This window comes from Symphalangus syndactylus, chromosome X (assembly GCF_028878055.3).
Source record: "Symphalangus syndactylus isolate Jambi chromosome X, NHGRI_mSymSyn1-v2.1_pri, whole genome shotgun sequence".
NCBI lineage: Eukaryota > Metazoa > Chordata > Mammalia > Primates > Hylobatidae > Symphalangus > Symphalangus syndactylus.
The window spans coordinates 134,086,043-134,098,616 of NC_072447.2; the positions used below are offsets into that span (position 1 = coordinate 134,086,043).

General features: G+C 45.2%; 1 protein-coding gene across 1 annotated transcript in view; it reads left to right on the plus strand.

Moving 5' to 3' along the window:
* Positions 1–5,155: 5,155 nt before the first annotated feature.
* Positions 5,156–12,574, plus strand: part of ARHGAP36 (Rho GTPase activating protein 36) — a 31,403-nt gene continuing 23,984 nt past the window's right edge. Inside the window, exon 1 of the mRNA XM_055267743.1 lies at positions 5,156–5,254. Coding sequence (XP_055123718.1) covers positions 5,197–5,254 — 58 coding nt within the window. The 5' untranslated portion in view covers positions 5,156–5,196. The remainder of the gene's footprint in view (positions 5,255–12,574) is intronic.

The window sequence follows — 12,574 nt, forward strand, 5'->3', positions numbered from 1 at the left end:
AGCAATTTCTCTGCCTCCTTGGGGACTGAAGCGTAATCGTTGCTCTGTCTTTCTGGTGTCAGGATGAAACTTGCATTTCCTGAGTGGTGTCAGCACACTGACAGACAGCTCCTGGGATCTAGCAAGGAGTACTGGAAAAGAATGGGCAGGGGGCGAGAGATGTGGAGGCTGGTCTCACTTATCTCTTCTCCCCTGGGTGACTTTGGGATAGTCACTTACTTTGCCTCACTTTTCTAAATCTAAGAAAATGGGAGTAATTCTCTCCCATATCTACCTCACAAAGATGGTACCAGGACTTTGTCAGGTTTCAGTGATATGAAAATTTAGGATTAATAGAGCTATGGGAAAAAAGTGCTATGGAAGGAGTGTACCCCTAGAAATGCTAAGTAGCTAGAAAGGAACTTCAAGATTTCTCTGTATAAACCCCATTTGAGAAATGAGGAAACTGAGGCCCTCCTGAGGTTCAAAGTGGTCCCCCAAAGCACCCATGATTTCACTGACATGCTTACCATTTGCCCAGCTAAGTCTTTCACAAATAGAAAACCAGGGAGGCAGGGTCTTGAGGTCCTGGGGCTTGGAGTCCCCTTTAGAGAGCAAATATGATCCCTGTGCGCTCTGTGTGGATCTTCTGATAGGGCTTCTCAAAAGGAGATGCTGGGGGGCAGGGTGCTAATCTGCCAATTCCCTTCATGGGCCCAGAGATAAGTACTTTGTTATCTCGTTCCTGAAAATGCAGAGACCTTCCTAAAAATCTGTAGAGCAGGGGTGTCCAGTTTTTTTGGCTTCCCTGGGCCACTTTGGGAGAATTGTTGGGCCATACATAAAATACACTAACACTAATGATAGCTGATAAGGTAAAACAAATGGCAAAAGAATCTTATAATATTTTAAGAAAGTTTACAAATTTGTGTTGGGCCGCATCCAAAGCTGTCCTGGGTTGCATGTGGCCCACGGGCCATGGGTTGGACAAGCCTGCTGTAAAGGGAGGTGGGTGGCAGGACTGAGATTCTCACTTCATAGAGGAGGAGCCTGAGGCTTATGTTGGGAAGCAGACACACATTCACCCAGCCAGTCAGCCAGTAAGTCCAGCCTCACTCTTGGCATTTTAACTGCCCTTTCCACTATGCTCTCTTGCCTGATGCAAGGAACCCAACAAGTAGAACGTTCAAATGAAATAACTTGACTGGGAAGTGCTATGTAGACATATACACAAGGATTCTTAGAAAATCTAAATGAATGACTTGTATGGAGTATGCTCATTTTGAATACACCTAGGCCCTATGAGGAGTCAAGTTTCAAGGTTAGGTCAATTTTCCATGCTACATATTTCCCCATGCACCCAAAGGAAGTAGAGTGGGGTTAAAGTGACCAGTTTCCCCATTTGGTTGCCCCAGTGTTTCTTGTGGCTAGGGTGCCACAGTGTTCCCTGTAGCTAGGGTGCAAGGGGAGGGTTTGCAGGGAAAGACTTCTTTCTTCTATATTAGAGTTTCTCTAACTTTAGTGGGCATAAAACCACCATGGAGGGCCTGTTAAAAATACTATTTTCTAGTCGCCGTGCCCAGAAATTCTTGTTTAGTAGGACTGGAGTGGGAGCAGGGAATCTGCATTGTTATATGACATTCCAAGTGATTCTGATGCATCTGGTCGAATGGATTGTACTTTGGGAAACACTGATCAACGACAAGGTTTAAGGGCCTTTAATTCCTAGAGTCCCATTTAATTAGCAATTATATGCCGGGGGGGGGGCAAGCACTTTTGGGCTTCAGGAAAAAAGTTAAGAAGGTCTGAAGCCTATCTTCTAAAAGTCAACAAGCCCCAGATTCACTTTATCATTGTGGCTAAAGACCTCCGGGAAGACAATGACCCAAGCTAGGAGCAGGATGCTTGGCTCTTAATTGGAATTACAATAGAAGACACTTAAGAAGCAGTAAACTGTCGTGCCATAGGTCTTGGACTGTCAGAGTGAGGACAAAGATGTCCTATGTGTCCCTTGTGAGCACATACCGTGGGATGTGGGATTACAGGTCCAGGCTAGCAGGCTCCTGGCTGCTCGATGGGGTCATTAAGCACTCCTACATCCTCAGAAAGGAGGAGTCATAACTTGTTATGTGCCCCTGCACAGGAAGGGAATTCTGCGTTTTACTCACAAGCCAACTTTCTCAGCCTTTTCTGGGTCACCAAAGCCAGCCCAAGTGCCCTGTGCCACTGGCACAATGCCAACCTGAAGGCCCTCATCATTCTCCTATCTAGCTTAGTCCTTTATTCAGCAGAGACGAAGTTGTAGATTTTTTTCTAAGTAGGATTTTCTAACTCCAGAAAATAATATATGTTTATTAAAGAAAAATTGGAGAATACTAAGATATGAAAATAATAAAACAGTTAAAAATTGCCCGTAATTGCATTACCTAAATACAATCACGACTCAGATTCTGGTGTGTTTCCTTTTAGCCTTTTTTTTTTTTTTCTGTATATAGGCTTATTATTTATTTGCACTGTTTATATTACAATGTGCACACATTTTGCATCCTGCCTTTTTTTCATTTAAAAGTATCATACGCGTATTTTCAGATTATCATATAAGCTTCTAAATTATACACTTAAAAATAATTGCATAATAATTCATTGAGTGAATCAACATTATTTGCATAGCTCAATATCTGGCACCTAGAGGATATTTGATAAATATTTGTTGTGTGAATTAATGGATTGATGGATGAATGCATTTCCCTATTATGTCTATTATGTCCTTCTACCCCAGGAAATTAAGTTAAGGATAAAGATTTTCAAAGGGAATGTAACACTAAGTAATTAAGTGGCAGAGTAGGCAGGTCAAAGAAAAGGGACAGGGCAGAAGTGCTAACTTAGTTACTAAATCAATTTTTTAAAGAATTCTGACCTCTGTATTTCCTCTTCTCTTTTTTCCCAAAAGAGTAGATGCTTTGGTCCACCTAGAGCTTTTTCATAGCTATTAATATCCCCATTTTACAGGTGAGGAAACTAAGCTTCAGAGAGATTAAATAACCCTCCCAAGATTACATGCCTAGAACATAGCAGAATTGAGCTTCCAGTCTAGGTTTGTGAGTTTCTGTAGCTTTGTTCCTTTACTACGTTACACCTCTTGAGAAAAAGGCAACAAAGAAGGACGGCTGTCATGGGTTTGTACCTCATGTAGAGCTGCCCTGGAAGCAGAGCAATTTCAGTTTCCAAGGACTCTGGGACTGGACCAGGCAGGCAGATTTTGTGCCATGAGGGAGCCCAAAAAAAGCTCATTCAGTTGGAAAAAAAAGGAACCCATTGAGGCCATTTCAAAAGCTGGTGCTGGATAAGCTCATGGGAAGAGGTAAGGCTGAGATTTCAATATCCAGGGCCTGAAACTGGACATTTCTAGATGTCAGGCTTGTTTGGCTTGGATGACTAAGTATTTGTAAAGCAGAAATTGGTAAAAGAGCAGGTCTGGTGAGTGTTTGTTGTCTGTGATTGCTTTTAGAAAACAGAGAAAATTGAAATGATTTAGAAATTGGTACAAAGGCAGAGAGGTACCATGTTTCCCAGAAAGGAAGGAAAATGAGTGGAGGGCCCTTAAACGCTGAAGATAGCTCTGCTTTGCTAAGAATTGTACAGCAAAGTACAGGCAATTTTTCCATTTTATGCACCCCTTTTGCCGCATTAATGCTAATATCAGTGGTTAGCAAAGCAAATATAATAACTGTTCTCCCCAATGGACCCCGTGATTGAGGCTTCCCCTCCTCTGGCCTGCAATCGAGCTGTTGGAAGGAGATTTTCCATATTTCTTTCTACCTCTTCACTAGCATTTTGATCAACGGAGCCCCATTTTCCCAGTGGAGAAAAACAAGGCACAGAGTCACGTCTGTGGAGCTACCAATGGCGAATTGGGAGAGAAATTAATTTGGGCCCCTGGGCTTGAAGTAAAAAGGAAATTTCGTTTAGAAGCCCTTCCTGCCTAATGTGGTCCATCTCTGGTGGCTGCTTCTACCCCAGGATTTGGGGAGCAGGGCTGTTTTTACCACCACCGGAGGCCCCAAACAATGAACCCATTATGGCACGTGCTCCCATATGTATTTAAAACGTAAAAATACAAAGCCATAAAAGAAGTATAAGAAAATCCAACACAGTACCATCTTCCATTGAAATATCAAATATCAAATTCTTTCTAAAAATAAATGTTGGTCCCCCTCTCATATCAGTGCCCTGAGCAAAAGCATTGGCAGTGGAATCTGTAAGTCGGCAGCAACTGGGGGGCACCCCACATTTATACATACTTGACACTGGGTTCTTTTATCTCAGTTGATGATCAACCCCCTCAATACAAAGGTTCCCAGGCAGGAGAGCATCTCCCTCTTCGCTGCAGAATTCCCAGGAGAAGGGAAGTAAGATTACTCTCAGATATGGGACTTCTTGGGGGAGGCGGCAAAATCATTTTTCTTGCTCACATTATTGGTCCTCTAGAACGGACCAGTGATTTAAATCAGACTTGGAGCTACTCGGGGCTGAGGTGATGCCTGCCCTAAGAGAGGGGTTAAGGGTGGGGGTGGGAGGGTCCCCAAGGGCTGAGACAGCATCTCCCCTTTAGATTCAGGGATCCTGGGGAACTCACTGCTTCCCGCTTAGACTAGGCCTCTTGAGGGCTGAGATAACGCTCCGCTAAACCGTGGAGTTTTCTAGAGCCTGGGATACTGTCTCGCTCTCAGATCTGAGGCTCCCTGGGACAGGTGCACTACTTCGCCTTCAAATTCCAGCCTTTGGGGACAGGCCTGCTTTTATGTGCCCAATCAAGGGCTCCTGGGGTGGGGCTGGGGGACAAGGACCTTCCCTCCCTCTCAGATTTGGGGCTCACCGGGGCTGAGATGGCGTCTCCCCTCAGACTCTGGGCTCCCCGGGGTAGGGGCAGGGTCTCGCCCTCAGAGTCAGCTTCCCAGGACAGGAGCTGTGTGTCTCTGCCTCCCTTCGCGTGGGGCAAGGGGTTGCGGGACCAGCGGCCTCTTTTCTGGCGGCGGGGGGGGGTTCCCCTGAGGCCCTGCCCCCTTCGTGACATGCTCGAGGTGTCCGGTGACCGAGACACTCTTAGCTGGGTGCAGGGTGCGGCTCAGGGCGTGGTCACCGGGGGCTACTTAGGGCGGCTGGTGCGGGGGACGACGCAAAGGTTAACTGCGAGCTGCTGGGCACTCAGCGTGGGTCATGGCGTGGATACTGGACTGCCTTTTCGCCTCGGCCTTTGAGCCCCGCCCCCGCCGTGGTGAGTGGGGCCCACCGAGTCGGGGGGCTGGGGTGCTCGGCCGGGGGCGGCCAGCGGCTGCAGCCCCGGCTGGGCGCCCTAGGGCTTGGCTGGTCGCCCCCTTGCCTCCCTTCCTGCTGGCTTTTAGCTAATTGTTCCTGGCTCAAGGGACTGCCCCGTCGAGGCCCCGCATAAATCACCAGCTTTGCCGGGAACCGCGAGCAATCGCGCTAATGGCTCGGCGGTACGCGGGACGAGCGCGTGGGCGGAGTCGCTGGCTCAGCCGCTCGCAGGGACAGCCAGAGCCTTGGGGCCAGACGCACAGGAACGGCGTCCCGCAACTCAAGGACCCTCAAGGCCCAAGGATGAATGTCCCTGACAGAGCAAGCCAGGCCCCAGGGACCCTGAAGGAGGCGGGGGTTCATTTTGCCTTGAAGTTTGTCCCCTTGTCTCAATCTCAAACACAGAATATCAGCAATGGACCCCCTAGAGTCGTCGAATTTAACCCTTCAATTAAGAGATGATGACACTGAAGATGGGAAAAGCCTGCCCAAGGTTACCCAACAGGTTGGCAGCATACCTGGGTCAGCTTAGGCTCTGCCAGCTGCCCACTGCCCCAGACTGCCCAGTAGTGGACCCCTGGGGTCTTTAGTCGGGTTCTTTCCTTGGATGCTTGAGATCAATGCTTGGTTTCCCTATTTCTGTGGAATTGAGGACACAAGTGTGCAAAGATCACAGCACCGGCATATGTGGGTCACATTTCACCCCTTTTCTGGAACTGCTTCTACAAAGTACATTTTGACAACTGATTATATTTTCGTCCTTAAAGTTTCAGGAGACTGATATTTTCTTTTTGACATACCCCAGGACCCCCACCCACACTGTCCTTCACTCCCCCTTGATAAGCCCCACCCCCTTCAGGCTGCCACCTGCCCCCACAGCCACCTGTTTTTCCATAGTCTCCACCTCCAAAATCTATATTGGTGAGAGTGCGTCATTGGGCACCAGCCATAGACCAAACCTGGGGTTGTCTCCTCTTTCCTCTGTCCCCTCACAGGCGGGGGAGGGGAAGCAGGGAGAGGAGGGGCCTCAACAACTTAATTCAGCAGAGACCTGTTTTTAGTTCTTGCCAGCCCCAACACCCTGCTGGGAACCATCCTAGGAGTTTGACCTCCTGCTGAAAGACTATAGCATGCTTAGCCAGTTCAAGTACAGCCTCAGGCCAGCAACAAGATCTCTGAGAAGGAAAAAGACCTGCATACACACAGAGTTTAATTTTTTCTTTTGCATATTCTTAAGTTTTATATGATCCTGGTGAATCAAAAATATAAGGGAGTTTTATAAGATGTCTTTTAAGGCCTTACTGCTCTAACAGTATACCCTGAAAAAGGGGGTGGGGGAAACATTTCACGGTTGCTTGGACTAGAAGGTTGTCATGTGACTCCAATGAGATCAAGGACATGAAGGCTCCTTTATGAATAACCACATAGGAGGGAGTCCATATTACACCAGGAAGCCCACTCCCATCTAAAATCAGCAATGTCTATTAGAATTAGAAGGCTTTTCTTTAAACTGAACCAAATCTATGCCCTGGGAGCTTCCACCTTCTGGCCCTGGCATTGACTTCCATGGTCCTCCTTCCTAGGAAACAGTGCCAGCTCTCCCCATTGTCCCATCCCCTATTCACCCTCTTCTTACCTAGGCCAAACTTCCCCAGTTTCTTCATCTGTTTAACATGTGACATAGCTTCAAGGCCCCTACCCATGTCTAGCTGCTTTTCTTTTAACATGCTCCAAGTTATAAATGTCCAATGACCGGGCCAAAAGAGGCTTTCCAGCTGTGCCCCTATAAATATAGTCCTGGAAAGCTGACTTTCCCTCTTTTAGAAGCCTACACCACACCCAAGGTACACACATACGTAGTCATAAACACACCCATAACATACACATTACCACACCTATGCATGCCCATGTGCAAAGCCATGAACACACACACACACGCTTCACATGCACCACATACTTTCCACACACAACACAATATACTCACATCACCCGTGTATGCACCACTCACAAATCCCATGCACAGCCACACAGTTCACACAAAGACTTTATTTACGTTGAATTACTTTCAACGAAAGCTACTCTTTTTCCTTAAGTAAACCAAAGTTCTTTTTGGAGTCTCCATTCTGTATTTGGTGTTTGAACTCAAGTGTAAGACTTTATATTCGCTGCTGCATTTCTAGTCTGGTGGGACCTGTTCCCCAACATACCCCTGCAGCACACCACTGCCCACATCAGCTCTATTACTCAAACAACAGCAGCTGATATATGTGAAGCACCTCCCAAATGCTGGGCCCTTAGGTTCAGTTCCTTACATGTATAATTTCACTTAAGTCACAGGGCACCACTTTGAAATAAATAATCTTTGGGTAGTTTTTTGACTGGGCAAGGGCTCACTTCGTTGCACTCCCCCTGAGAAATGCTGTACAATGTGAAGGGTAACTTTGTGGGCAACTGTTGATATTCTGCAGGGCTGTAATTGCCTTGGTGCCTCCCTTCAAATGTCCTTCAGAAGTCTTCAGGAGTCAGAGATGGGGTTGGGGGAGGAAGCTGTCAGCTGACTGGACAGAATTGGGGCAGTATCTAAATGTTCCTTCACCCCCATTCCACTTGCCCAAGACATAGCTGGTATGTCACAGCAATTTTTTTTTTGAGGGGCAGGTTTATTTTGTCTTCATTAGAATATCATCACTCTTTTGTTGATGTTTGCTACTTTTTTTTTGTTCAACTTTTTTTTAAAAAAAATTTAAGTTCTGGGATACATGTGCAGAATGTGCAAGTTTGTTACATAGGTATACATGTGCCACGGTGGTTTGCATCACAGAGATTTTTCAGGGTGACAACGGGCAGTGGGCAACCATAGGAAGGCACTTGGGACAGGCATCACTGAGGTCTGGGAGGAATGAGGGCCCAGAAAGGCCTTCTTTCCCAGGGAAAGAGACAGCACAATTGACCCACTTGAAATTCTCTCCCCAGTTCACTGTTGGCATTGCATTTGGCCTCAAACAATTGGACTTCTGTAAAGCAGCCAAAGCTCTAAAGCTGAAGGGACCCTGGGGCCCACTTTACATACAAATTTGATCTTTTCTTGGAGATGGGACCAAATCGATTTGCTGAGGCCAGGCCTGGTTGTGCTGCAGCAGGATCAGTTTCCAGAGCTGGGGCATGACTGCCAATGAGACCAATGAGACACCCCATTCTCCAAGTCAGGTCGTCAGATAAGCACCCCCATTCACCAATGGCAGGACTTCCCCAATTTTCTTTATTACTTGTTTGTACCTCAAAATGCATTTCTCCCAAGGAAAAAAAATGTGATGCTCTAGAGCTTAGCCCACATTTTACCCATCGTGAGGATGAAATACAGAATCTGTGTGATGAAAACCGGCAGAAAATAATACTCTTGCAAATGTATCTCAGGCTCCAGCATTAGAGCTGACATTTATCAAGCTTAAATATCAAATGATGGAAAGCATTGAGCACTGATAGAGCAAGGCACCAGGTCCCTGAGGGTGATTATGGCAATGGTGAAAGTAACAGCATTCCTTTTTTTTCACACCTACCTACTACAACAACCTAAATGTCCAACAATAGTGGAATGGTTAAATAAGTTCTGTGATATATCCCCTTGTTAGATTGCACAGAATCATAAAAATTGTTTTTGTGAAGAATATGTAACAACATAGAAAATGGTATGATTGTAACTGTCAAACATGCATTTTTGAAAGACTAGAAAGAAATTGACAATAAGATAAAGTTAGAGAATCTATTAAGGTGGTGGGATAATAGTTATTTTTCTCTATGTTTTCTAAAGTCTATGAAGTTTGTTCTTCAATTACTGTTACAATTTAAAAAGGCATACAAAGGTAAATTTAGGACCTGTGACATGCAAATAATCTATACAGTGATCTAGAATCCCACTATACATAGTTTAAAGAATTTTTTCTTCTAATTTTAGTTTAAATATAATGACTAGATCTGGCAAGCCAAACATGATCTTCCTAATGATCATGAAATTTCCACTAACTCTGGGTGGGAAGAGGAACAACTGGTTTGAATCCCAGGCCAGCTCTTATAAAGTTGCTGTGAGAGAGTTACTTAACCTCTCTTAAAATGACATAATAATGTCTATATTTTGGGGTTGTAAATAATAATAATAATAGTTCTTATTACTGCTGTTGTAGATGTCACTATATTAAATGCTTTCTATGGCTCAGTTATCAAAAGAAGTTTTTTTCCCAAATGTTTACTATTTGTAAATACCAGTCATACTACATAAACTATCTCTAACCGTAACAACTCTCTGAGGTTAGTATTATTGTCTCTATTTTAAGGACAAAATCTCAGAGAAGCCCACTGTCACACAGTGGCTGAGCAAGGATTACAATCCTTTTTGATCTGACTTCCAAGCTTGAGTGAAATTAAAAGAGAGAAACATTTGCAAAACTCCTATGCTGACATATGGCAGACATTTACTAGGTGGTCAACATGATGTTGGTGATACTTTGCCCAGGACCCAGACACTGGTCTTTGACTTATTTGATTATCTATAAATTTCTTTCTGTGAAAAGGAATTTCAACTGAAAGATGCAATACAAACGCACCACCTGTGTCCTCATAGATGGGGCTCTGAGTCACTAAGAAATGATTTCTGTTTCCTTCTGGCAGTATCATTTGTTCTTACATGTATCAGCAGAAGTAGGTAGATGGCATGTTTGATGAGCCTTGGCAGCTACTGTCACGTCTCAGATACACTTCTTGAGAAACCATGCGGCTTCCTCGGGATGGGTACCCAATACTCAGCAGCTGGTAGGTCCCTGCTTATTAAGGAAACTTACTAAGTGGCACGGGCATATCTGGAACCCCTGCTCTAACTATTCTCTGTGTGATGTGGTTGACACCTAATTGCTACCCCTCCCATTTCCCTTTTCAAAGCTAAGGCTCCAGGATTTCTGCAGAAGCATACAGGGGTAGGAGCTGGCGAAGTTTTTCGAAATTCTTAAATCCTCAGAGGGACTCACTTGCAAGGAGGAATCTGGGGTCAGTGAGAGTAGCATGCAGGATAAATAGAAGGGATGAAGGAGAGGGAGGAGTTGAAGTCACCTTCCAGAGTCTGGGAACATCTAGGGGGGACCTCTCAGAGCTTTTCCTGCCATGAATCTCAATACCTCTCTACTCTTTATCCCTCCCTGAGATTATATCCACCACCACCACTCCTTCCCCGCCCCCAATTTCTTGATTTTCCACGACCACTCCCTGCTTAAATGCAGCTTTAGCTTGCAGTGACTTGCTTTTGTCTCTAGAGGGAGGCAAAAGCACCAGGGAGGAAGGGATTCAGATTGCGGTCTTCTTCCACTTCACTAGTTTTGGCAAAGAGTAGAATTTATTTTCCTTTAATTGGGAACATATGAATAAAAGCTAATCAGAGATGTATTTTAAGTGCTACATAGCATATCTCAGAGAACTATCATATCTTTCTCTATCATCCCATCTACCCCTCAACGTAGGTGGCTGCTAGAAACTGGATGGCCTTAGGCACTATTATTTCTAGAGTGAAAGTGAGGGCAAAGCAAAACAGGAGTCATAGGGCAATCTTAGCCAGGAAATAGTCATGTTTTTATTTTCTGGGGCACAATGGCACATATTTAGGAGACTGGGTTGGGGCTGGGTCAGTATTTGGGATGGAGGGAAGTCTGGACAGTGAGCAGAAAGTTTGAAACTTTCCTGTGTGGAGTATTACATCTGAAACCTTGGTCTCATTAACACTGTGAGGAGAAACTGCAGAGTGAGAATTGGACTTAAGGTCCAGTTCTTCCGGGGCTGCATTAGGCTGATCAAACATCATCCTAAAAGAAGAGGGACTATTTCAAGAGTGTCAGACAAGCCAGTAATGAGGAAAATTGGCAGTTTAGTCAGTTGGCTCCACTCCCTGAACACCATGGTTGAGACACTCTGGGCTACATGAGAATGAAAAAAAGTGCAGAAGGGAATTAACTAACCTTTTCTTAAACATTTACTGTATCTGTTAACCACTTAGCTGGTGGTTTCTATGGTTTACCTCCTTTAGTCATCTGAGCAATTCTAGGCAGATGTTAACATCTCCATTTTACAGTTGAGGAAGCTGAGGCTCAGAGAGGTGAAGTAACCTTCCCAAGATCACACAGCAAGTAAGTGCTCGAGCTGGGATACCAACACAAAGCTGTCTCATTCCGAAGCCTGTGGTCTTTCTCTGCCCTCCCCACATGGAAAAAACAAAAGCTCTGATTTTCAAGGGCTTTACTCTCATAGGGAAACCATGATCTCTCTCCCCACAAAAATCCACATTTTGGTGCCCTGCTCCTCCAGATTCTTATATTTAGGGTGAAATCAAACAAATCTCTGTTTATATTGGACAGTAATGGGAGTTATTAAAGCATTTTCCACCTTTACAATTCCCCATATAATCTTCATGTTATGGGAACACATTTCCTGAACTCCAAAGAAAGAGAGAGACTTATGACAGCGATTTTAAGCTCCAAGGAAAGTGTGTGTGTGTGTGTGTGTGTGTGTCTGCGTGTCTGTGTGTCCATCCCATGGTGGTGGCATGTTGATAGGGATTCTGATAGCCCCTCTTATTGCCCCATTTGTATGGGTGGGGGCATTAGAGAAGGATAGCTTTCCATTATGCTAATAGCCCCTGGCCCAGGACTGCATCATTGGAGCCATAGCCTGGAGCTTTTGGCTTCTTCAGAGTTGAAGTTTGTCCTCCATTTCACAGGCAGGAACACTGAGCTGGAGTGAACCAGATGGTCTTTATGAACCAAAGTGGAACTTACACAACAGGATTTAGATGGGTAGTCTAGCCATGTGTTTATGCATGTGTGCGTATGTGTGTGTGCTGGTGTTGAGAAGCAGGGGCAGAACCTCTGAGGAAGAGAGGCCTCACATGAACAGCTGTGAGGAGGTGGAAGTGAAGCCGGTATATTCAGAGGAGAGTGAGGAGGTGTCAGATTGGCCCCACAGCAGCAGGAAAGCTGAGCATCTGAGACCAGATGCTGGGAGATACCAAAGTTTGCCTGAACACCTTGTATGGATTTAAGTTTAATGAAACCAAGGAGCTTCAGGTGGTCTATGCCCTGCCTGAGTAAGACTGACATATTTAGGCTCCCTTTTCCCCCCAAAAGGGTACTTTCTGGCTACATAATACTTTGGGCAATGCTTTTTGTGCCCACCCAGGATGAGGTGCTGACCCAGGCCCAGCTGGGGGGAAGCTTTATGGATGTTCCAACTGCTTTTCATCCACGCA